The sequence below is a fragment of the Argopecten irradians genome, chromosome 11 (genome assembly GCF_041381155.1).
Source record: "Argopecten irradians isolate NY chromosome 11, Ai_NY, whole genome shotgun sequence".
In the NCBI taxonomy this organism is placed as follows: Eukaryota; Metazoa; Mollusca; class Bivalvia; order Pectinida; family Pectinidae; genus Argopecten; species Argopecten irradians.
This window is the reverse complement of record NC_091144.1, coordinates 29,755,294-29,780,710: the sequence shown is the minus strand read 5'-3', so window position 1 is coordinate 29,780,710 and position 25,417 is coordinate 29,755,294. Positions and strand designations below refer to the sequence as shown.

Below are 25,417 nucleotides of genomic sequence, written 5' to 3'. Positions count from 1 at the left end.
TGTTTTCATATATTACGCAGGAAATCTAGCATATTTTTGGCGTTGTTACATCATCTTCTTCCATCGATGTGCATTTGCTTATGTTATTCATGTTTTTAAGAAACCTTTAAATTTTGGACTTCAGTAATAATAGGCGGAGTTAAGTAGGCGATAACTGTTTCTAGGTGTTTTTAAACAAAGTAAGAGAGAGAGTATCTTCGCATTGAAAATTTTATTTGTCATATTGATGCCACTGTGTGGACAATATCAAATACATTTATCGCACAATTGCTAAGGAGAAAAACACAGAGAATTTTAATCACTAACTTCGAAGATTTAAAATATAAAATTTCTTTCGAAACTTTCAAAATGTCTTTAAAAGGACGTATATAAATCATTGGTCTTTTTTTTTTTCTCTTTGTTTTTTGTTTGTTGATGTTTTTGATGTTCATCATTTGTCGTTACGTTTCACTCCGTCAATGGTTCGGCATAAGAGTTACTTCCCTCATTTCATAGTTAAACGAAGGGAAGTAACTCTGATAGATCAGCATGTCGACATCTTACAGCGTTACTTCCCTTCATTTTATTTTGTTTACACGGCAAGACTATTTAAAAAGGTAATAAAAATGTGTCATTCTTAACAAATAATAACATAGTTAACTAACATTTTAAACGAAAATCAATTCATCGAAACATTTCTGTGTTAAAAAGTCAAGGGAGTGATGATTTAGTAAATATGGGAGGGATTTTAAAAAGTTTACTGGAACAGTAAAGATCCATTCTTTTATCTAGTTAGCCAATATGCAGGTATTCAGATATATTTATATGATTTAAATATTTGTATCCTCCATATCCCAGGAAGTATATAAGTTAAAGTTTTTATTACTTTGAGTCTGCTGACCCATCAGTTGTATATATATACATACATTAATACATGGCATTCAAATGGATCATATAATACATATTGTACAAAGATACAGGTAGACAGTACTACATTCGGAAGGGTATAAGTAATTGATTAATGAAGATCGTTTTGAGTTCGCAGCTTTAAGGTGTTTTGCTAAGTTCTGTAATTTTTCCACATCTGTTATATTAAAAAGTTGTAGTAGTTTTATACATTCTTGTTGTTTTTTAATAATAGTTTTTCATGAATTTTTTGACGGATATCAGAGTAATATGGGCATTTTAAAACAAAATGAAATTCATCTTCAACATCATTTGAATTATACAAAGTACATATTTTTAAATGTTGTTGTATATTTTGGTAGCGACCCTTTTCTACATTAAGATTGTGCAGAGATTCTTATTTTGGAAATTTCTTTGAGAAAATCTTTCAAGATTGGTTTTCTTAAATAGTCTTGTAAGCCAAAATTGTGATCACAACACAAGTAAAATAAACCTTTTACACCATTTTTACGAGGCTACGTTTTAAAGATGAATGAGAAATAATAATTGTAATCTTAAAATTGAACCCTGAGGTACACCACGTCCTCATATAATATCTTTTTGAACCAAACTGATATTATTCATCAAAACTGAAAAAAAAGTTCTTCTGGTTCTGCGTTTACAAACAATGGGATTCCCTAGGAGAAAATTACGGTCATCTTCGAAAATATATCCGAAGATTGACGAAAATTACTCGGAGATGTCGCGATTAGTACTGAAAAGTGTTTTGCAGTGGGAGTTACTTCCCTTCCCCCTCGCTTCACTCCTTAATTATAAAATATTTTACTTATCAATATACATAATAAATATTATATACACAGGATTGAACACAAGCTACACAGACTCTCTGTGCATGTGATGATGTTGTTGGCTTTAAGAATTGTTATCACCAGTTTAATTGTACATGGGGTCCAGGAATGTTCTAATATACGTGTTACATATGGCTTAGATTTACGATCACTATTCAGTGCTTTATTACCGTAAGTTTACAACTTTCTTGAATGATAAAATTAGCAAAACATTAAATATATAAATACAATCAACATGGAAAAAACCACTACATTATCAAAGACAAGTTACAATTGTAATATACATAATTATGTATTTGATTAAGTGAATCGACTGCTATTTGCCTCAATTATGTACTTACCTAATAAATCTTTTAGGTTTATGTATTCAGCGATTCATTAACTTTTTTGAATAGACGGCTTTACCCAAAATTAGTTTTTATTTTTTTTTCTCCGAATATCAGAAAATTTTGGACAAATAAATGCAAACTTATATTCATCTTCTTTTTCAAAGATTTCTTTCAACATTTCTATGTTTACCTGTTTCGTTTGCAATATTAGGAGCCGAAAGACGGAGTCACGACTGCGAAAAATGTAATTTAATGCTAGCAAGGATGCCATTGCATTGCGACATCGATAAACTACTTAAAATGTAATCAGATGATTTTCCAATAGTATACACTCAATAGTATGAATTTTTTAGCACTCAGATTTGTGTGTGTGAATTTTGTGTGTTTTTTGATTTTTTTGTGTTTTTTTTTTGTTGTGTTGTGTTGTTTGTTTGTTTGTTTGTTAAATCAACATGTTTTAAATACAAACTTGCATTAGTATCATATTTTAACTCCGTAACTAAGATTCCATACTCCATTGACTGTTACAAACATACATATATCAACATTATTGACACAATACTACTTCTAAGTTCTTACTCATTGATGTATTCATGTAAGAGCATATCAACAAAGAGTAGATCAGTTAATGAGACATGTGATTTGGTCTATATAAGCTATGATGCGTTTTTATCATTTCAATATGAATATAGATAATTCCATCTCGAACAGTGAAAATCCTATCCAGAACTTCTCGCTCAGTCTTGGTATTCCAATGTCGTCTTGATATTATACATATTCTGTTCACTGTCCAAGAAAAAAAAAAGTGTACCTAGATTATTAATTAATATTTGCAAAAATTAACAATTAAGAAGTTTTGAGCCAATAATTTGCCTATTTGTATTTGTTTACGCTATATTTATCAATTTCCGCTCCATTATGTAATGCTATTTTACAAATAAGCATTATAGAGAGATATAGAATCAACTTTCCTGCAATAAATTCGTGTTCAGAATTTTAACACTTTGGATAAAGATGCGTGCCCTTAATCCTACTAAGATGGGAACGGTGTATCACGTGATTGGAGAAGTGACGTCACACTTATGATGCACGGTAAACAAATGTGTATTAATCGACTTACGGGATACCATGCCCTTGAAGATGTATATGGCGGACATACATGTGTTATTAAGAGAGAATATAGGTACACGTTTGGGTATAATCGGTTTTTAAACTACGAAAATGTCTATTGGTCAATAATGGTTCAAGAATTTGGTAGTAGGCCTAAATAACATTTTAAAAAAAAGTCTATTGTACTTTCAACCTTTGAAATATCAAAGATATCCTGTGATAAAAATATGCAAACATTACCTAAATTATCCTATACTAACAGTATCGCTTTCAATAAACATATACGTTTGTCCTAAGATATTTTACGAAATAGTAACAAGGGGAAATAACTCCCATTATACTTTTGTCCCATTTCCACCTCTGAAGGTGGATTCGTTGATATAGGTCAAAATAAATATAATTTGGTAGGCCTAAATTTCGTGACAATACCAAATCTGATAAAAAGATTGCTATTGCGACTTGATTTTAAACATTTGACAAAGTTAAACGTCGTCAAACAAGACAATGTATCAATATGTTCCCACCACAGGGATCTGAGAATTAGTTAATACAATTGACACTGTATAACAATATCTGGACCCACCCCAGTTTCCATGGACCATTTTTAGACATTTTAGGGGTCTCGATCAAATAAACGAGTTTTACCATTTTTTTATCTAGACCCCTAAAACGTCTTAAAATGGTCTACGGTGGGTCCATATTGATATATATTGAATTGTAACTAATTCTCAGATCTCTGTGATTTTTTTAATTCATACCCTAAAGTATATAGATCTAACAAACAAAGAAACTATTATGATAAAGAACGATCACTCCTTATCTTAATTGTAAAAATATATTTAGTGGTTATATACATAGAAATCGATAATCGATAATCTGAAATTTATTTTTTCTGTCTATAGTTCTGCCATTAACGTAAGATGGCCGAAATGGACAGTTAGGCATACAATGTATATACATTTGTACGTGTAGATACAGCAATCACATTGCATATTATTCAATTGTCGATTAAATCAGGGACATCCTTGATAAATCTTAATTAAATTTTGACATGCACTGCAAAGTCAGGAACAAAATAATCCCCATACTACATTTGACAATAGTTATTTACTTAGCATATTTTTATACATAATTATTTTTCTTTGTCAAAGGCACCGACGCTTTGTGTGCTCGTGCTGTTGTTTTTCTATCGTCCATGTTTCTATAGAGCTGACATAAATATTTTTACAAACAAAAAAAGATAACATATCGACGAATGACCCCGGGTATGCAGTCAAACGGCATCTGAATCAGATATACCTGTATCAGTGTACTGCACATGTTCCCCGGGGGTAACACTAAAAACTTGCAAAACGAGACACCTATGTCCCCATAGGGCCGCACAGAACATTGCAACTGACTCGAACGGGTGTTTCTACCCTATGGGGCCTGTAAAGAACATTATATATTCACTCAACCGGGCGTCTCTACCCTATAGGGATACTGTAGGAACATTACATTTCAATCGTACATACATTATCAGGAACATCTACAAGTATCTTCAGGCTCCGAACTCACGTCCTAACCAGTTGGACCACTCGACCAGTTTGGCATGTAGACTTTATTCGGTCATGTCGTTTTTAGAAAAGATATCAGACAGAAACTAGACAATGAATCGTTAGCAGTGCCTATGTGTAGTCTTTTCTCGATTTCTGATTTTGACATCAGATTGAGGGGTGCCAGTGTGCTTGGAAAGTGTTGCCTGAAGAAACATACGGTGCCGAAAATTCAAAACAAAAGCTAGCTGTCTGAATTTTTAGTTGTCTTTTGTTTTACAAAAAAATTTGACGAAAATGTATTAATATAGAAATTGAAACATCATCACTTTAAACGAAAATAAAAATAATCCTTACATATTTTCTGCAGCCGGGATGGAATGTAATTTATGAGCGCTTGATTTATTGTAAATCATTCATTATGATTCATATAACGTAAATTGCGGAACAATTGCATTGTTGCATGCTAGAGTTTCAATTTGTGACAGACTTACTGAATACTTCCCGATAAGTTGTGTCACATATTGAAATCATGTCAGAATATAAAATTCGTCTTTTTACCATTATTTTTTTCAATTGAATAAAATTTTAATGTTTTACATAGGACATCCGGACGTTATTATAGATTTTATAAATGTTACCTGCATCCTACATTTAACCGAATGATTGTAGAAAAAAAAAGAGAAAAGAGAGAGAGAGAGAGGGAGAGAGAGAGAAAACCGTTTTGTCACTAACATCAATGACATTTACTCCCACAAATCATTCTGTCGTTTAGATCACAAACGTATGTTCACAACACGTACAGGAGATAAGTAACTAGATTCATATTTAACGAAAGATATGTACGCATAACAGGGAGGGGCGATTTATTAAGAAGAAAAAAAGATGGGTGAAAGGATAGTAAAACGCCACGAGGATAATAACTGAGTTTTTACTTTTGATTGCAAACAAGTAAAAACAACCATTCATAAGAAATTACGACATATCAAAGGAAAAATTAATGCATCTCTTGATTTTTAATGTATTTCGCATTAGTAAAGCACATGACAATTTCAATAGTTGACCATATAGGCTGATGTGTTTTTTCGGAGTACTCCTGTACTTCGGTCATCTTCCAAAACTGGCCTATCATTATAAAATTACACTTTCTGTTGAGACCATTTTTCTTTGTTAATTGGGTGGTCGTTTTAAAATGATTTTATTGAACAAAAGATGGTACCGTTATCTGTTGTGGTGCTGATACATTAAGACAAGACTGATAAAATAAGTGATAAGTATGATTAATTCAAACGACATCTCAATGTAACCTCCGAAGAATTTTGGATTTGGTGACAGAAAAATTAATATTATACATACAAAGCTGCGCCACCAAAATAATTCTTTGAAATATGAACTTCGGGTTAATTTGGTAGAAGCCCATTAACGTTTATGTGACAACCCTTGTGAAATTGCATTCCACTTTTTGTTTGACTGCCCTCGTTTTGATCTTGAGAGACGTTCACTTTTGACATTCTCGGTGATTTAGATTTAAACACTGATATTAAATAATTTACTTCTTTTTGGAGATGAAAATCTGCCTATAAATTTAAATTTTGTAATTTTCAGAAATGTGCATTATTTCATTAAGACCAGCAATGTATTTTAATATCCGTACGGAAATTAAGAATTGTAAATATTAATAGTTTGACTCGGAGAACAATGCTGCATCAGTTATGATAATTGTGACCTTTTACTTGTCTTTGCCATATATTGTATATTGTACTTGTGTTGGGATAATGTTGTAACAACTTGTTCCCGATCCTATTGCTATTGGTTATGGTCATAAAATATGGTTAAATCAATCAATAAGTCCATTTCAATATATTTACTTTTTATCCCTTTTCAATTCTCTGTAATCTCAACATTTTGTGGAGAAAAATGCATAGTGATGATGATAAATAATTGGAGAACATTTATGTTTTTCCCCTAAATCAAAAATAAACTCACCTCTTGATGGAATGACAAGTACCACTGCAGTATATTCATTCTACTAAACCATAGTGTCTCTAATTACTGAATTAGTTAAATTTGAATTAATCAGCCTGGCGTTTAAGACAATAATATTGATTTGTGTACCTGTAAGACTAGTTCCCAGGTTAATTTGACCACTTACCCATTTTGTGTTAAAGTATAGCTGTTACTCCAGCGACCATTAGTGTCAACTTATATATTGATGATGTGATTTTTACACTTATAACAAACATTAACGTGATATAATTCAAACTTACTGTGCGTGTAGGTGTAACATATACATACAATAGTGGTGTTGGCAGACACGAAGAGGCGATCAATTATTTCTTAACCATAATCAATGATAAATTCCAATTAATAAAATTAATTATATAGCACTGAGGTGCTCAGGGGGTGAATTCGTGATGGCTGGTAGAGTGTGAGTGTAAATACCCCGTGGGGGCCCCCTCTGCTTGGACACGAGACAATTCTCACATTACGCGAGTCTGATCATCAAGGAGTTGTGAAATTAGCGCCTAAAACAATAGCCTTTCCGCTATCTATACTTGTATCGTTCCCTAGAAACAATGAGTAGGGCGATACATACCCCGCCCAGGTGAGAATTACACAGGTAGACTGTTTGCTTAGAGGAGTAGACCCTCGATATGTCAAATTAATAATTAAATGTGATTTTAACGAATTAATTGAAATTAAGGAGAGATACTCTTGAGGCTGTCTTATACAGTATATATAAGGGGATTGGGATGCTAGACCAGTATCATTGTACAATCAGCTATCTCAGAGACAACATATAGAATCTACAGAACATTGAAGCAAACAAGAAACAAAATTTTATTGAATAAGAGTGACCTCAATGTTGTAAGTACTATTTTGCTCGTTATAAGTAACAAATAACACAATGTTTCACTTCGATAAAATTTGTCAGTTTTCTGTTTTCGCTTCAAATGTTTATATTTCTAAACTATATAGGTTTTTTTTAGACAGTCTGCTTTTTATAAGATCTATTAATCAAATAATATTGATATTGACCGAAATTCTTTCTTGAACTATGGTGAGTTTTTTTTTCATATGAAAGACACCTTTTTTGAACTATCAGTATTTTTCGTCTTTCCCGTAATTCAAATCGTAATTATAAAAGTTGAAAGCATTTTTTTCGACGTTCAAATACCTTTGTTGGAATTTTGACTAATTTTTATAGAGATAATTTTAGCATATATCTGCTGAAAATGGGATTTGTAAAATACAGGTTTAGATATAATGCATAACAATTATTTTCATTTCTCCTTTTTATCTTAAATGATAATTTGATTTTGGAGGTACCAACACCTAGTGTTTTAGCTTTGGCGAGAATTTCCTGCTTTATTCATATTTCAGTCATTGCATTATTGAATATTTATTACTCATTACTTTTAATTATTTTGCATAATTTACATTTATGCCATGTGTATGTATATCTGGTTCCCAGTTTATTTCCGACCAGATAGACGTCTTTGTTAATGTATTGTAAAACGATTTCTTCTATTAGTCCATAAATATATCTAGTTGACCTAACTTGGTCCTTGACCTGTCATGTTCCTGTCTTGTCATCCATAAATCTTGGCTCTTTAGTAGCGCCGCTGACCAATGTAACACAGGTACCTACAACTACTTGGACATCTCCGGACACGTTGACCCTCTGGGGTCAAGTCATTGTCCACCCTATTACACATATCAGCATGTCACTGAAAACAGGTTGTGGTCAGTATTGTGGACCATGTGGTCACTAAAGGGCACAATATTGGGTAGAGTCGGGTATAAAGGACTTGGAGTGACCACAGGGTGCATTCAGTTCAGACATACCCATCCATCGGACCACACCTTGTAACAGGTGCGTGTTACGGGAAATATAGAATTCTACAATATAAATCATGGATTATATGTGTTTTATCCCTTCTCCATTGAATGCAATATAAACTGTATTTTTTCTTTTTGTTCACAGAAAGATGAACTTCTCAGCATTGAGCAAGATGGATTACGGAGAGACCAGTTTTGAGGTAAGTTGGTTGTGTTACGGAATTCCCCCATATCATACAGCGCTGGCAATTGCATTCCTTCGGTGTTCGATATTTGATACATGTTTCATTTCTTCTGAAAAAATATTTTACTCAGAAACCAAGCAATGCAATAATGCAATGATATTAAAATCTATTTTTTTCATATGAAGAGAATAATTATATGAGTAAATAAGTTACATATATAAAAATAAAAAGATTGCAATATTATAACATAATTGTCATTTATAACAGACATTGACATATTCATTACACTTTCTTTTCATCTTAATATATTTCTAATATTTTTTGTCCACAGTTCAGCCCCATGGGCCTGTTGAAGTTTGAGGATGAGGAGCCTATGGAGGTTTATGACGTCATGACACCCCCCGGAAAGGTCGCCAACCCTCCTCCCGTTCAGGATGAGGACTCCGGACTTGGCATGGAGTTTGTAAGTTATAACAATACAAATTGAAATTGTCCGATTTTAGATCCAAACTTCACTAATGACATGTTTTAAAACCCACCATTTCATCAATATGCTCATCAATATTTGACTGTTTGACTTTAATGATATGATCAGCTTGTATGGAAATTATATCAATATCTTCAAATGGAACTAGAAGAAACACTAGCAACGGTTTTTATTAATAATTCTCAATTAATAAGCGATTTAAAGTATTTCGATTTTCGTATGACAATAATAATATATGTGATATATAATTGTGGTTATTTTTTACAGGATGCCATTATTGACAGCGAGAGCAAACCTGCTGAAGACATCGTCCACACACCGAAAACCAGAGATGTAAGTATACACTATTTGAATTGAATTCATATGGAATAGGATTCAGCGTTGATTTTGACGTAAATCTACGAAAATGTTTATTCTCCATAGTCAAATTTATTTTCTCCATTCATTTTCTTTAACATGTTTCATCTATCACTCCAAAGGGAACGACTTGATTAATGGCGATACCAAACAAATGATAAAATGCGACAAGAAATAAAAATCCCACTGTTGACAATATCCAATAACAATTTAATCTGTATGTATATGATTTTTCTCCATCAGGCGTCCCAGTCCTTCTGTATCCGCCGAACCCTGTTCCAGAAGTCCAGATGTCTCCTTGACGACGGATCCATCTCCAAGCGACCGAGGCTAGACGAACCACGTGACCAGAATCCAAAGAAGCCTCTGATGAAATCGTTGTCTTTTGGGGTATGTAAATTAAAATTAAATAACCATTACGTTAGTGGAAATTTTTCGAAACATCTAGTCTTATTTTTGATATATTGAGTTATGCCTAAAGAACTTCCGGATACGTACAGTTCTTTGTTAATCTACTTTAAGCTATTTTCGAAATTGGTTTCATGTTGTTCAACAAGATATAAACTATAAAGATCAAAAGCATTGTGAGATATATTTATTATATAGGCCATTGTTGTTCATGGTTTTGTTGTCATGCTCCAATTAGAAGCCATTTCAGAATTAGCAATAATGCCCTAGCGTCTCAGAAATGTAGCGTCACTGTAATTCCTAATGTTTCTTTTTACAGGATCAACCTTTAGCATCATGTGATGTCATATCCGCTGTAGAACGATTGGTAGAGGAGGACGACTTGATCGGAAACGGAACCCAGACCTACTGCCTACCCACAATTCCCGGCAAGCACTCCGACCTCAAGAGCATCACCCCGGAAACGGTAAGCTAGCACCACACTGATGAAAACTACTTCCTATCTAAATGAAGAGTTCCAATATCTTGAAAATTATTTAAACCAATGAGATGTCTACCAAAACATTGTCCCGTCCATAAACCATTTGAAAAAAATGTGTTCTTTAAGATTATTATTCAACTTAACTTATGACGATTTTAATTTCTTGAAATTCAGTAAGATAAAGTATGCAATTAAATAAGATCATGTTGTTCATATATTTTCAGATGGCCGATGTTTTGGCGGGAAAGTATGACGACTCCATTAGCAGTTTTCGTGTGATTGACTGTCGCTACCCTTACGAGTATGAAGGCGGACACATCAAGGTAAGAGGATCGATGAATATTCATTAGATTTTTATTTTATTCTGATAAAAAATAGAAAGCGGATTTGCTAAACAAACGAGAAAAGACTTATTTGAGAATAGATAATAAAAAGATTACTAATTTTGGACTGGAGATGACATACAACTATTTGATAACAGTGTTTTTGTATGTATTGCCTTTCTCAGGTTAATAATTCCTAGTATTGCTCATGCTTACAGTCAATAACTGTATGGCATCATAATGACGCTATTATCATATGATTACTCTTTGGTTGTTTTAGAACGCCGAGAACAGATACACCAGGGACCAGGTGATTGAGATCCTGAAAGGAAGAGAGCCAGCTCGAGGTGACCGCCACGACATCCTTATCTTCCACTGCGAGTTCTCGTCCGAGAGAGGTCCTAAAATGTAAGTAATAATACATAAAAATATTTTAAAGATTTTTTTATTTTTATTTTAAGAAACAAAAGATTTATTTTTAACGTCAAATACAGTAAATTATTTGGTTTGTTAACCATAAATTATGTTTTAAGATAAAAGAGTTGTATAAACGTTTTTTTGAGGTGAATTCAAGTTTTGAAACATTATCATGCACGGTACATTTGTGAAAATTCCATTCAGTTAAGTTCCTCATTTGAGTTCAGAAAATCGCAGGACTCTAACATTGTCGTCTTTTTATAGGTGTCGATTCTTGAGGAACAAGGACAGAGAGATGAACACCGACAACTACCCACTGCTCAACTACCCGGAAGTCTACCTGTTGCATGATGGGTACAAAGCTTTCTACGAAACTAAGCAGGTAAATAAAGAAATCCAAACTACAAACTACGGAAAATAAATGTGTGTTCTAACAATGAAAAAATTCAAAGAGTCCCTTTAACTAAATCAAAAGACCATGCATATTATGGATTTTATCAGAGTGTTTCCTTTAGCTTTTATACCTACAAACAAGTATTCACCAAACGAAATTTAGATTTAATAAGATAACTTTTCATATGCCACTTAAAGAAAGAAAAAGTGAAATACGAAACATGCTGTGTGCTGTGCAACACAGAGTCACATATGGGTTGGGCGATAACCGGAAGTGCATCAAAAAAGAAATGTAACAGATAACATTATCCTATCGGAATTTTCCTTTAATTGGTGGATTTCTTTACAATCTTTAATCAATATTTTCTCTTGATTTGCAGGAACTCTGTGAACCAATGACCTACAAACCCATGTTGGACAGAAACCACGCAGATGACCTACGTCACTTCCGCTCCAAGTCCAAGTCGTGGTGCGCAGGCCAGAAGAAGAGGTCTGGCCGTCTGATGTTTTAGATGGTGACTTTATGAGCTGAACCTAACGTGAATGACTCTTGCTCAATCAAGACCCTTTCTTTGGTGTTTTTAATTATGATTTGAAAAAAACTTTCTTATTGGACAGTTTTAAATGTCATAAGCCAGTGATGGAGCAGAACTCTGATATGGATCGTGATATTTCCATTGAAACTTTCAAAGTGCTATACATGTCTGTGTGTCGTGTAAATACCAGTGTGATTTTATTTATTATTGTTATATTTGAGATTATGAAGTTGTTTTTACATGTGCATGAATGGACCATCCAAGCAACACCTTTTACGGTTAAAATTTCATTTGAATTCTTTTATAACTGTTAAATTATGAATTGGACAAGACTCAAGCTTAATGAACATTATTGAAATACAAATTATATAAATCTTATATAATTTTATGTTTCTCGCTTTTTGATATAAAAAATCAACAAAATTTTCAATCTTTTGCGTTTTATTTTTCAAATCAATCATCTAACAAATGAAAATCTAAAAGCATTGATTAGTTCAGTGCCATAATGTTTCATGTTCCGATGGGAAAGAAGTATTTGAATACTATTGTTCAAACGGGTTTGTCTAATTTTGATAAATAACAATTCAATTTGCTCTCTTTTATAACCCTCCAACATCATCATGCCAATATTTTAGGAGATATTTGTCTTGATGAATGGTGTAGATATTAATGATATATTAGCCATGTGTATTAATGTATGTAAATACATTATGTATATACCATATGTTTATTTATTATAATAACTGCATGAACACTGTACTAGATCCTATTTGAGAAATGTTATGAAAATGTCTGATGATGGTGAGAAAGAGCTGTAGTGTGAAAAAGTGATTCAAACAAGAAGAAAAGCAAGAAAGGTGAAAAATTAGCTGATTGAAAGAAAGAGAAAGAATATTTTAAATTAACGGAATGAATGAAAGAAAAGAGAAGAAAAGTATGATATCACTGTTAGCGTAAAATAGATTTTGAAAACAACTTAATTTAAGTGAGTATATAGTAGAAAGAAAATGCATGAGTGATTGTGACAGTGAGTCAGTTTATTTATTTATAACGTATCTTACTTCCGAACTATTTCTGCCTAATCTGTCGATCCGAACTTTTGAATTGTTATTTCGTAATAAATTATTGTTTTATTTCATAAATTCTTTTCTTTGTCATTTTTGCCAGAACAGAATGTCGTGGAAATTATATTTCTATTCAAAGGAGTTTGTCAAATCAAGGACAGAGCTACACTGTGTGTACGAATAAACGAATAATCAGTCATTTATAGAATGCTAAACTTCATGTTAACAATAAAAGATATAGTAATTTTTAATTATCATGTCCTTGATGGATGGTAAGCGCCTTTAGTTTGTTAGTAACAAATGATTAAAAAAATATACTGAAGAATATTAGGCTATCCTATCCCGAAAAATATTTTCCTATGCGAGCCTAATATGCATCTATAAAATTACAACATGTGTTAGCGTTAAAAAAAACTGTGTCGTTTTCGTTTATTCGGAACAACCGGTTCTACCACTGCTAAAGTGATGATTTTAAATATAAATCCTGACGGACCTGATGTTTCTGATACAGGCCTGTGAGGGCTATGTCAAGGCTTGTTTGAAAACAATATATAAACGAATAACTAGGTCCAACAAGTCAAACCGATTACTACTGTATTAGCCTTTGATGTAGCTTACACATGGATCTGAGAATTAGTTACAGATTATATTACAAATATATACTATAGTACAATGTAGAATATGATTTTTATCGTTTTTTGATCTAACGTGATGCTACCCAAAATGGAACTCTTTTGAATAATGTGATACAGGATTTTCAGTTTACAATCTAAACTATCAATAAATGTCCTGAACAAAAATTAAGGTGCTGACTAATAACTGTGACAATTTTAATATGTCATTTTCTTTCCAGTTGCCTATTATCTGTATTTAAAAATGAAAATAATGAAATTTTGAAAAACTCCGGGAAACGATGTCGTGCGACAACCCTAAAAACACCATATATTTTAAAATAAGAAAAACAATGCTGAATGGAATATTTTTGAAAGACATTTGACTTGAATAAAAATGTTTGAACTTTCTTTAAATGAATTCAAACATTTTTTATCATACCTTTATTTAGGAGGTGTTTCATTTTGGGTACTCAAACCTGCTGAAACACAGGGCTGGACTGGGCATGCTTTCAAGCTCTGTATTTATAAATATATGCACTGCTGACAAGTAAACAAATCATGAAATTTAAAATAAAGGCATCTATTTGTGGAATATTAAGAAAAAAAAATCATGATTCAAGCACAAGTAAGAAAATTTTTACAATGATCTTCAAAAAGTCTTCTAATTTGAATAGCATCACGTTAGACCTCTTAAACGTCTAAAAATGGTCTTACGGCACTCTGGTGGGTCCATGACAATATAATCTGTAATTAATTCTCAGATCCCTGTGGTAGCTTACAGGTGCGAGAGTAACCATCTTGCTTTCCGATGCAGGCCGTCTTTTCATGAGGTGTCTTAAGTATGTATATATTAAGGATGTACTCCTTTGAGAAGTCAAAATTTTCTTGTATTAAACTTTTTTCTCATATAGATTTTTGGAAATAGGAGTTCATACCATGAAAGAAAATGAAAGAAAAAACATATGTCCGTGTGCTCGTTTTTGAGCTATTGTCACTCAAAGATACCAAAATGACAAAATAGTGGATTTTATAGGAATTTAGCCGTTTTGACTACATACACTAGAATTTAAAGCCATAATTCCCTAATGAGGTGTTTGATATGTATGGATGTTTGTAGAATTTATTTTCAAGTAGTCTTCAATGAAAATATACCAGTTATGATTAATAAGAGTCATATTTTTTCTCAAAATAACAACATTTGCTACCCCTACCCCTTAATTTTGAGCTCCAAAATGCACCATTTTCAGCCATTTTTGTCAAATTTAACCCTTTATGGAAAAAGTTATGGTATTAAACTTTTCTCAATAGTTTGCATATCAATAGGGAAAGGGTTGTTCTTTCTAAATCAGGCAGAAAAATGGGGGGTCCGTGTGCTTACTTTTTTGCCCCATTTAAATATTTGTTATTTTTCAATATTTTTGACTAAAAAATAAAAGTGCTCAAATTACCATTAAATGTAGAAATAAAGTGACAAAAGTGTATCATTTCACACATTAATGTTCAATATTTTAATTAAAATGAACCCAGTGAAGATTTACAGCAAAAATTAACTCGATACAGCTGAAAATGTTGACGCGGTGATGATTTAAGTAAAAACAATTTAAGCAAAAAATCGGAAAACGGTGGCTCTACTCAAAGCCAAAAAAGACACAATTTCAAAATGGCCGCCAAATGGGCCATTTCTTAAAATCGCTGTGTAAAAAAATCTACTAAAAATGGAAATGTAATTTTTTCACAAAATTTGCTACAGACCAAATGCTACAGATATTGATAAATCGTATTTGAAAATCTCATAACGTTTTTGATCTATGTGGAAACGAAACTTCAACGGGACTGAAACCACAGAAGAATACATCCTTAATCATTAATTAAAGTTAAATTAATTAAATCAGCCTGATAATAAAACTTTATGAACAAAGAGAAAAGTTTGAAAATATGGCTTATTTATTTAATTATTGATTAAATTTATTTTTGCTAACTTTCTCAAGGACATATATAATTTTATACTTATAAAATAATCATTCACTTTCTTTAGATAATTACAGTATTCATTTCATTGATTTTAGAATCTGCAGTATCAAAAAGTAGGTAGCTTCTTAAGAGTAATTCTCAACACTCTAGTATGTGGTATCTTTTTGCAAGGTCAAATATAATCTAGATGAGGCTAAACTATATGTAGACTAGTGTAAAGGTTAAATAGCTTATATACTCAACTGTAAATATGTTTCTGTCAGGAATTCCTTGATTCTGATGCAGGACTTTGAGAATCGGTTACAGTTGATACTTATGGGAAGCCAACATGACATTTATTCAAAGAGCAATGTTGATCCTTAATTTCAATGCATATATATAAGATATCTGGATTGCGATATATAAGATATCTATGAGATATCTCATATAATATATAAGATATCTCATATAATATATGAGATTTCTTATACGATATATGAGATATCTTATATATATTTTTTTAATTAATCCTATATAAGGTATCTTATATCGTATATAAGATATTTCATTTAAGTTATCTATATAAGATATCTTATATAATATATAAGATATCTTATATAATTGAGATCATGTTGCTATATAAGATATCTTATAGGCCTATAGGAACGAGATTTCAACAATTCTCGGATCCCTGTGCAAGGCATCCTCGATACTCCAGGGGTTCCGATCACTTTCGATCTCTACACCCCTGGACTATCTCATAGTAAAACTGGAGGCAACAGAATAGAACAGGTAATTTAGTCATTTGATGTACATCAAAAGAGCCGTATAACGGTACACTGTGGTTGACTCTGTGGCTTTAATGTTAGGCGTCGCTCTCTCTGTAGTCTTCAAAGGAAATCTTTGCTAGCCTGTGATTGGTCAAATGTTTTCCGCTGAGCTGCCTTCAATTTCACTATGAGATAGTCCAGGGGTGTAGAGATCGTAAGTGATCGGAAGCCCTGGAGTATCGAGGATGTGTGCAAGGCTGTGGATTCTGAGTCTTGAGATAAATAAAAGCTTTCAAAGAAAACTCTTTGCTTCTTTGATTGTTTACACAATAAGTCGTCCCAATACATAGGGGAAAGCTTCGTGGTGCTACTTAAACTAAAATTTAAATCATAGACTATATGCGGTTTGTACTTACGTGTTTGTTTGACCTGCGTCGCCGCCCGCCGCCAGTATATTATGTAGGTTGCGCATTGCACAGGCCTAAGACATGAGAAGTTCCGAAAAGCCCGTGTCTATTTATAACACAACTCGACCAAAGTAACTGGGTGGCAGACTTGGGCAAAAAGGGGAATTCAGGTCGAGATCCATGATATTTTGATTAGCTGGTCGTGATAAGCTAACACGACACGACGAGATAATTATGTCGACAAGTCGTGTTATAACTCGACTTGTCGACATAATTTATGTCGACAAGTCGCGTTACGTTAACTCGACCTAAAATAACACGATGGCAGAAATATGCCACCATAAAACACGGCACAGTTTTTGCGTGAAAACATTGGTGTTTCGTTTGACTCGATAAGACAAGTATTTGTTGAGTAAAATGGTTTTCATTCCCGGTTCATAGGCGTCTCGGGTGGTGTTTAGTAATGTAAAGAGAAGTAACAAATCCTTCTCACTTATAAATCCTTGGCATTTCATATTCAGTCATAAACATTTCACATTTACTGATAATAAACATTATATTTAGCAAAAAGCATCGTGATATTTAGTGATGGAGATTTCACATTTAGCAATAAATATTTCATTTGTAACTAGCGATAGGTTCTGATAAACATAACTACCATTCATAACAAATCAAGATTTATTTTGCAAAACTCTCGAAAATTTTCTGTCACGAGAACCGAATACTGATTTTTTTTTCTGCTTTGCTCAATTACCAAGTAAAATTTTCTGGGTATTATTGGAACATTTAAGAAGTATTCTCAATATTTTTGGGATTATGAAGTCAAAGACATAATCAAAACGGAAGGACAATCTTGAACTTACTGTACCACTGAAGAACGAAGATAGATCCCTGACTGTACAAATGAAATTAAATCGTATGTTATTGCTATTGAGGGAATTTCATCAGGATAAGAATACCGCGAATTAAATTTAAAATAGATTGTACGGCTGATGGAAACTCTTATGATTTTTTAAGATACATAGTTATGATAGCATGTTCGGAAACTACTGTAGAATCTATCTCAATAAGACCCACTTACACATGGACGAAGGGAGGCAACTGCGTGTCTATTTATATCCGGGTTCCGTCCACCGTTCCTAAACTTACCATGTCAAATGTAATTTCCGGAAAAAATCGGCCATATGTTGCAATAACTAAATTACGACAACAAGCATAATTATGGCCCCAGTTGATCCATTTACAGCTTATATTTGTGTAGTTGGTGTAATAGTTGCAGCACTTGTCATCATCTCCGTGTTTCTAAAGACAAAAAAGAAAGGTAAGCTTGTCTATTGCTGTTGGAAAACCATGTCCAAACAGTCTTCACCGACACGTCAATGAAACTGAAAGTATGTAAGCTTAGTGAGTGATCAAAAAGTCATAACTCAAACTGTTAACAATACGATATCAAAATGGCTTAGATTGGTGTTAAAACCACAGGGGAAGGACTAGCTCAATGAGGTTTAATTTGGTCGTGCACAATCTGTGTTCATTATGCGAAGTTGTCAACTCTAAATTTTATACTGAAGTATGCACTACCATGTCCAATATGCAAGGATTTATAAGTTGGAATGATTTGTCATTGTCTCTTTACTAAACACCACGTGAGACGCCTATGAACCGGAAATTTAAACCCTTTTTCTCAACAAATACTTGTCTAATCAAGCCGAATGAAACACCATTTAATGTAAAGCGTAATAAATTTCACGCAATGTAATCCTTGCTTTAAGACGGAGGATTCAGAAGAAATGTCATAAATATTCATTAAGAAAAATCCATCTTATGAAATGTCGGCCTGCTTCAGAGAGTAAGACAGTAAGCCGACGGATATCAAAGGATAATCAGTTTGCGCCCAACGTTACAGTCAGTGCACAAACACAAAAGCTCTCGCGAATATTCATCCAAAACTCTGAATGACTTATCCTCCTCATCTACATCCTTGCAATATTGTAGAAAAAGTGGGTCGTTATGGCTTTTGCATAGTGTTAAAAAGAGTCTCTGAAACTTAGTAACCGAGCAAGAATCTTTTGTCTGAGCTTTAGATTTTCATGCCGGATACCTGGTTTTGATTCCTGGTTGGGACACTCAACTGAAATCATGTGTATTTTCCTGTTCCTCTACATAAAAATAACCCTTATTTTAATTATTGATTTTGTAACAGACAAAAAGGATGAGCAGCAAGATAGGCCAGTTGCTGGTCGACGTGGAGGTGAAAATGTCCCACCTGGGGGGCGTGGTGTGCGACGTCGAGCTCCAAGGCGCGGGAGGATGCAGCAACGAAGCACTGACTCAGGTAGTTCACTCATTGCTGTTTTTTTTTACATCATTTAGAGAAGAATATATTTCTGTTTTAAAGTGTAAGCTGATAATTACAAAAAATATCTAGAAACAAAATATAAAGGAAAACAACAGGTTCAATACTTTAAAGCTATTAATAAATAAAACAATAAGCAATAAAATTCTGGATGAAGCCCACAGGATCTGAAGGGAAAACTACATTTTTCCTTTGATTTTGTGAATGACACAAACCATATATGGTGTGTTACACTTATATTATACATCCCAAGATAACATGAATAACTAGTATTACCAACATTGAACTGTTTCAGATGCGGAGAGTGATGAGTCTGATATAGATGTCGACGGAGAAGACGGAACATTTAAATTTGAGGATGCACGACCAGCAGGGAAGGGTAAAAAGTGGGAAGCAAAGCAGATGGCAAAGGCAGAGAGGAAAGAACAGAGACTGGTGAGTCTCTTAAATGTTTTATTCAGTCTTTGCAAATTACAGAGTTACCTCTCTTGCGGATAGAAATCAGTTGTGGCATCATGATTTATGTGAGCGAAATTTACATTGTTTTCTCTGAAAATTGTGATGTTACGCTTGCAAATACACGACCCAAAAATAAATACCTACCCTTAAAGGCCCATTACCTTTCCGGAGCAAAATATAAAGGTTTCTTAAAAAACCTTAAAGAACATAAGAAAATGCATACTGATGACCTAAAATAAGGTTATGACACCAAACATATGCAAGATTTCCTGTAATATATGAAAACAGTGGAGAGTCAATTCACTGTTTTGCCGTCTGACGCAGTGATAATCAACTACCACGCGGTATATAGGATGACGGCGGGAAACATAATAAGACCCGCGTTATGAAAATAAACATTTTATTTATTTTAATCAAATCTTTCAGAAGGTGATGATAAATGTAGTATTAACGGTAAGTTAATAATTTTAAAGACTCTACAAAATTATCGATCTTGTTTTACATTCCCATTTTAAAAATTAAAAGCCGTTTCGGAAAGGTAGTGGGCCTTTTAGGGCAGATAACTCTGTAATATACAAATAATGCTCAGCAGTTACCGCTGTTGAGTTCAAAGGTTTTGGTAACTGTATATAACATGCAGAGAGTACAGAATATAATATTTTTTATTTTTAATCTTTTTTCCATGAAACTTATTTTTAGCCCACCATCATCAGATGGTGGGCTATTCAAATCGCTTTTTGTCCGTGGTCCGTCGTCCGTCCGTCCGTCCGTCCTTCCGTCCTTCCGTCCGTCCCTCCGTCCGTCCTTCCGTCCGTCCTTCCGTCCGTTAACATTTCTTGTTACCGCTATTTCTCGGAAAGGGCTGAAGGGATCTTTCTCAAATTTCATATGTAGGTTCCCCTAGGGCCCTAATTGTGCATATTGCATTTTAGGACCGATCGGTTAACAAGATGGACGCCAGGCCGCCATCTTGGATTTTGATAGTTAAAGTTTGTTACCGCTATTTCTCAGAAAGTACTGAAGGGATCTCTCTCAAATTTCACATGTAGGTTCCCCTAGGGCCCTAGTTGTGCATATTGCATTTTAGGACCGATCGGTTAACAAGATGGACGCCAGGCCGCCATCTTGGATTTTGATAGTTAAAGTTTGTTACCGCTATTTCTCAGAAAGTACTGAAGGGATCTCTCTCAAATTTCACATGTAGGTTCCCCTAGGGCCCTAGTTGTGCATATTGCATTTTAGGACCGATCGGTTAACAAAATGGCCGTCAGGCCGCCATCTTGGATTTTGATTGTTAAAGTTTGTTACCGCTATTTCTCAGAGAGTACTGAAGGGATCTCTCTCAAATTTCACATGTAGGTTCCCCTAGGGCCCTAGTTGTGCATATTTCATTTTTGAACTGATCGGTTGACAAGATGGCCTTTAAGCTGCCATCTTGGATTTTGATAGTTAAAGATTGTTACAGCTATTTCTCAGAAAGTACTGAAGGGATCTCTCCCAAATTTCACATGTAGGTTCCCCTAGGGCCCTTGTTGTGCATATTTCATTTTGGGACCGATCGGTCAACAAGATGGCCGCCAGGCCGCCATCTTGGATTTTGATAGTTGAAGTTTGTTACCGCTATTTCTCAGAAAGTACTGAAGGGATATGTCTCAAATTTCATGTGCAGGTTCCCTTAGGTCCCTAATTACATTTTGGGTCCGAACGGTCAACAAGATGGCCGACAGGCCACCATTTTGAATTTTGATAATTGAAGTTTGTTACAGCTATTGCTCAGAAAGTACTGAAGTGATCTGTCTCAAATTTTATATGTAGGTACTCCTAGGACCTGCATATTGCATATTGGGACTGATCGGTCAACAACATCTTTGATTTTGATTATTGAAGTTTGTCAGTGTTATATATCTCAGAAAGTACTGAAAGGATCTTTCTCAAATTTCATATGTAGTAATATGTAGTAAAAAGTTGAAAAGCAGAGAAAAGATCCGTCTTTCTATTGTCAGACATAGATCATTCTTTGGTGGGCGCCAAGATCCCTCTGGGATCTCTTGTTAGTAAATGATCTTTATTTGTGTTTAAAGGCAATGGAAGAAGAGAGAGAAGAAAAAAAGAAAAGAGAACAGCTCCGTGAAAAACAGAGGAAGGAGGAAGAGGAAAGAGAAAAGGAAGAACAAAAAATAAGGGTAATATATTTATATTTGATATTTCAGTATTTCAATAATCAATAATGTATTCCAAAATTTTATTAGTAAGAAATAATAAGAAATAACTAAAGCATTATAGGTATTTAATAAGAATTATAATTATGATGTAAATAGTTATTGGTATTTAGAATAACTCATTTACTCACTCTTTAACTTCTTAATGAACCGTTTTATTTTAGTATTATGATTTATAGCATAATTTAATATGCTTTAATATTAAAATAATAATTTGGTTTTGTGTTTCATCCCTTTTTTTATCATTCATTTCAAATATTGGTCTTCAAATTTTAGTCTACATACAAAATGTAAATTATTCTGTGTAAGCTCAACCATTATTTTACATTGATATTCTGTTAAAAGGAGGAAGAGGAGAGGATACGTAAGGAAGAACAAGAAAAGCGAGAACATGAGGAATATCTGAAAATTAAGGAGAGTTTTATTGTGGAGGATGAAGGAGAAGCTGACCTTGAAGCTGACCTTAATGTATGTACAGTAATATTTGGTGTATCTCTAAAACAAGATATTTTTATCTGGAAACAATACAGTACTGTGTTATTTTCATTATAGGGTCAGAGAAATATGTTTCCATGCAATATATTTTAAAGATTAAGATAATAAAGGGAGATCATCAGTTTATAAAAACGGTTGATGTAAGATTATCTTCTCTTATATAAAGGCACTCTGCCATTCAGAACCAAAAATTAAAATTGAAAGACTAAGAATTAAAGATGATACTTAACCTGGCTGGTCATAGGATTTTAAATCAATGGTACTAATTCATGTACCTGATAACGTTTGTGCTGGACTGGTATCTCCCGCGGTGATGGAACACCATCGTCGGAGACCCAGGGGTGATCGCACTACACCCGTGGGCAAACTCCTCGTAAAATCCTCGTAGGTAATTTATATGCATGAAGAATTTGATGGGTTCCAGTACATTTTTGCTGATGGGATTTCATCCCATCAAAGTAAAAGTTATGTACAGTATACGGCATCACAAAGATGGCCAACACTTGCACCTGGTGAATGTTTGGGTACACGATACTGTGAGTGCATGAGCGGTTTATTCATGTGTGTGTATGGGCCAGGTGAACTATGAACAAAAGCGTTGTTAGCAGTATAGGAATTTATTAGGTATTTCTGTAATTATTTTATGCTTTATTTGGGCAAAAATAGGTATTGTCATATGAGTGTTTTATACTAATAATCTTAATGTTATTAGATATAAGGTATTTTAAGGGCGCAGCCAATTTTGGTTTATCTTTTAGCTAATAAACCAGCCTTCATTCTGAAGAGTTCTAAACTATTTATCGAGTATTCTTATTGGTCAATTCTAGTATGTGAATTAGCATATTTTACAAGGAGTTTGCCCACGGGTGAAAAGTGTAGCGTAGTGTAGTGCGGTCACCAGTGGGTCTCCGATGATGATCGAACAATTCCTGCGATGATGATGTCAGCATGGGATATCATGTTTTAACGTTATTCCATCACCAACAGAAACAATAGTTCCGCACCAACGTTACATATATCAGGTATCACATGGTGCGTGAATAATCCCATTAATATTTGACCATTAGTATATGAATATGATATGTATATTATACATGGCCAAAATACTATTTGTTTATAAGATTTATATACATGTACTCTCTTTCTCCTCTTCAGTCTCAGTCACTTCTTCAGGAGTTCATAGATCACATCAAGGTAAGTTATTGGAAGGTCTTATTTCAATAGGTCATTGGATACGTTTTGAAAAAGAAATAGCATGTATGTATTACAAATGTATATGTTTTAATAGATTATACTTTTCTTTTGTTATTCTCTAGAAATATTGTTTTACATTAACATCCAGGTTCACCCTCCAATCCTTAAAATATTAAATGTTCACTTTTTCTCTTTCTTTCCAGACTTCAAAAGTTGTAATGCTGGAGGATTTGGCTTCTCACTTTAAAATCAGAACACAAGTAAGTATCTTACATAATAGACATTCAACAAATTATGAGACCTATAGGGACTTCCTATTGTGTCTGTAGCATGCTGGGATGGAGGGCTATAAATTTTGTTCACTTGAATGACCTTTATCTTCATTCAAGGTCACAGGAGTCAAATGATATGCCAAATTCTTTTAATCCCAGAGTTCGGATATTGAGTTTGTAGATTCTAGAATAAAGAGCTACTATTTAAGTTTGTTTATAAATGACCTTGACCTTATTTTATGATTATCTTTTGTCAAGTCACCAACAGAAACTACTTGTACCACTAAACTACTTGTACTACTAAAACAAACTTGATTAGATTTCAGTTACTATGCATATTTATGACATGAGATTATGACAGTTCAATTATGCAATTTTCATTTAGGATGCAATTGACCGAATCCAGGAATTAGTGGCAGAAGGAAGACTGACCGGTGTGATTGATGACCGAGGAAAGTTTATATACATCACAATGGACGAATTACAGTCAATAGCAAAACATATCAAACAACATGGCCGTATATCTATTGTAGAACTGGCTGACTCCAGTAATAGACTCATCAATCTCAACACAGAATCCCTACCCAGTTCTCAGGCCGCCGAAGTGTCAGCGTGATGATTGCAGGAAACGGAAGTGTTTTATGGTATTCTTTCCGAAGGTTTCTTGTGAAAAACATTCACTGTGATACAATGCATTTATGGCTTCTTTCCTTACATCTATTTCTTATGTCACAGAAAGAGGAAACTTTGACTAGAAATACTGTTATTTATTTATGAAGTTCAAAATGTTCATGATTTTCTGAAAATGAGAAAATTAAAAATGAAGTTTTAGTTTTTGTGATCTAGTAATCAGTGAAGGGTATTCAATCTTATTTGGATGTTTTTTTACGGTAAAACTTGGTTTTACCAGTATTGGGATCGCAATTCCGGAACTAGCTTTTTACCCCCCCGGCTGGTGTCGTGAAGAATAAACTGAATAACCACACATTTGTGGTATATGTAGTTGTAATTTGCACCCAGATACAATATAAACTAGTTTAGAATCATTCTGTAAACTTATTCAGCAGCATCAATATCAATTTAAGTGGATTGCGAAGAAAATAAGAAAATTTAGTGAACTGCATTTCATTATCAAGTTAATAATATTCACATAGCAATCAACATATACAAGTGGTGTCGTGGTAAGTCCTGAGCTTTCTATGCTGACGGCCGGGGTTCAACCCTTATCGTCGGCAGCTTATTTTTATTTTTTTTTATTTCATATTTTTATTTGTTGTTAATTCACCATGCTTGAAAATATTCTTTTATTTTGTCTTTATATTTATTTTTGTTTTATTTTATTTTTATTTTCCAAAAGTTTATTCCAAACATAGACATGTACTGTATAGCATATACACTAAATTACGAACATCCCACTATTACGGCCACTTATTTTCAGTTCCGATTTTTTTTTTCTTCAGAAATACAATCACACCGCTAT

At 33.6% G+C, this 25,417-nt stretch overlaps 2 protein-coding genes across 2 annotated transcripts; both read left to right on the top strand.

The window, feature by feature from the left end:
• Positions 1–8,693: 8,693 nt before the first annotated feature.
• Positions 8,694–13,226, top strand: LOC138335258 (M-phase inducer phosphatase-like). The gene is made up of 9 exons (XM_069284260.1): positions 8,694–8,750; positions 9,067–9,198; positions 9,490–9,555; positions 9,823–9,969; positions 10,307–10,453; positions 10,693–10,791; positions 11,072–11,199; positions 11,473–11,590; positions 11,982–13,226. Exons 1-9 carry the CDS (start codon positions 8,700–8,702, stop codon positions 12,111–12,113), a joined length of 1,020 nt encoding a protein of 339 aa, XP_069140361.1. The 5' UTR covers positions 8,694–8,699; the 3' UTR covers positions 12,114–13,226.
• Positions 13,227–18,091: 4,865 nt separating this feature from the next.
• Positions 18,092–24,797, top strand: LOC138335257 (DDRGK domain-containing protein 1-like). The gene is made up of 8 exons (XM_069284259.1): positions 18,092–18,263; positions 19,146–19,277; positions 19,594–19,733; positions 21,839–21,940; positions 22,322–22,444; positions 23,627–23,665; positions 23,869–23,925; positions 24,323–24,797. The coding sequence occupies exons 1-8, from the start codon at positions 18,164–18,166 to the stop codon at positions 24,551–24,553; spliced, it is 924 nt and encodes a 307-aa protein (XP_069140360.1). The 5' UTR covers positions 18,092–18,163; the 3' UTR covers positions 24,554–24,797.
• The last annotated feature ends 620 nt before the right edge of the window (positions 24,798–25,417 follow it).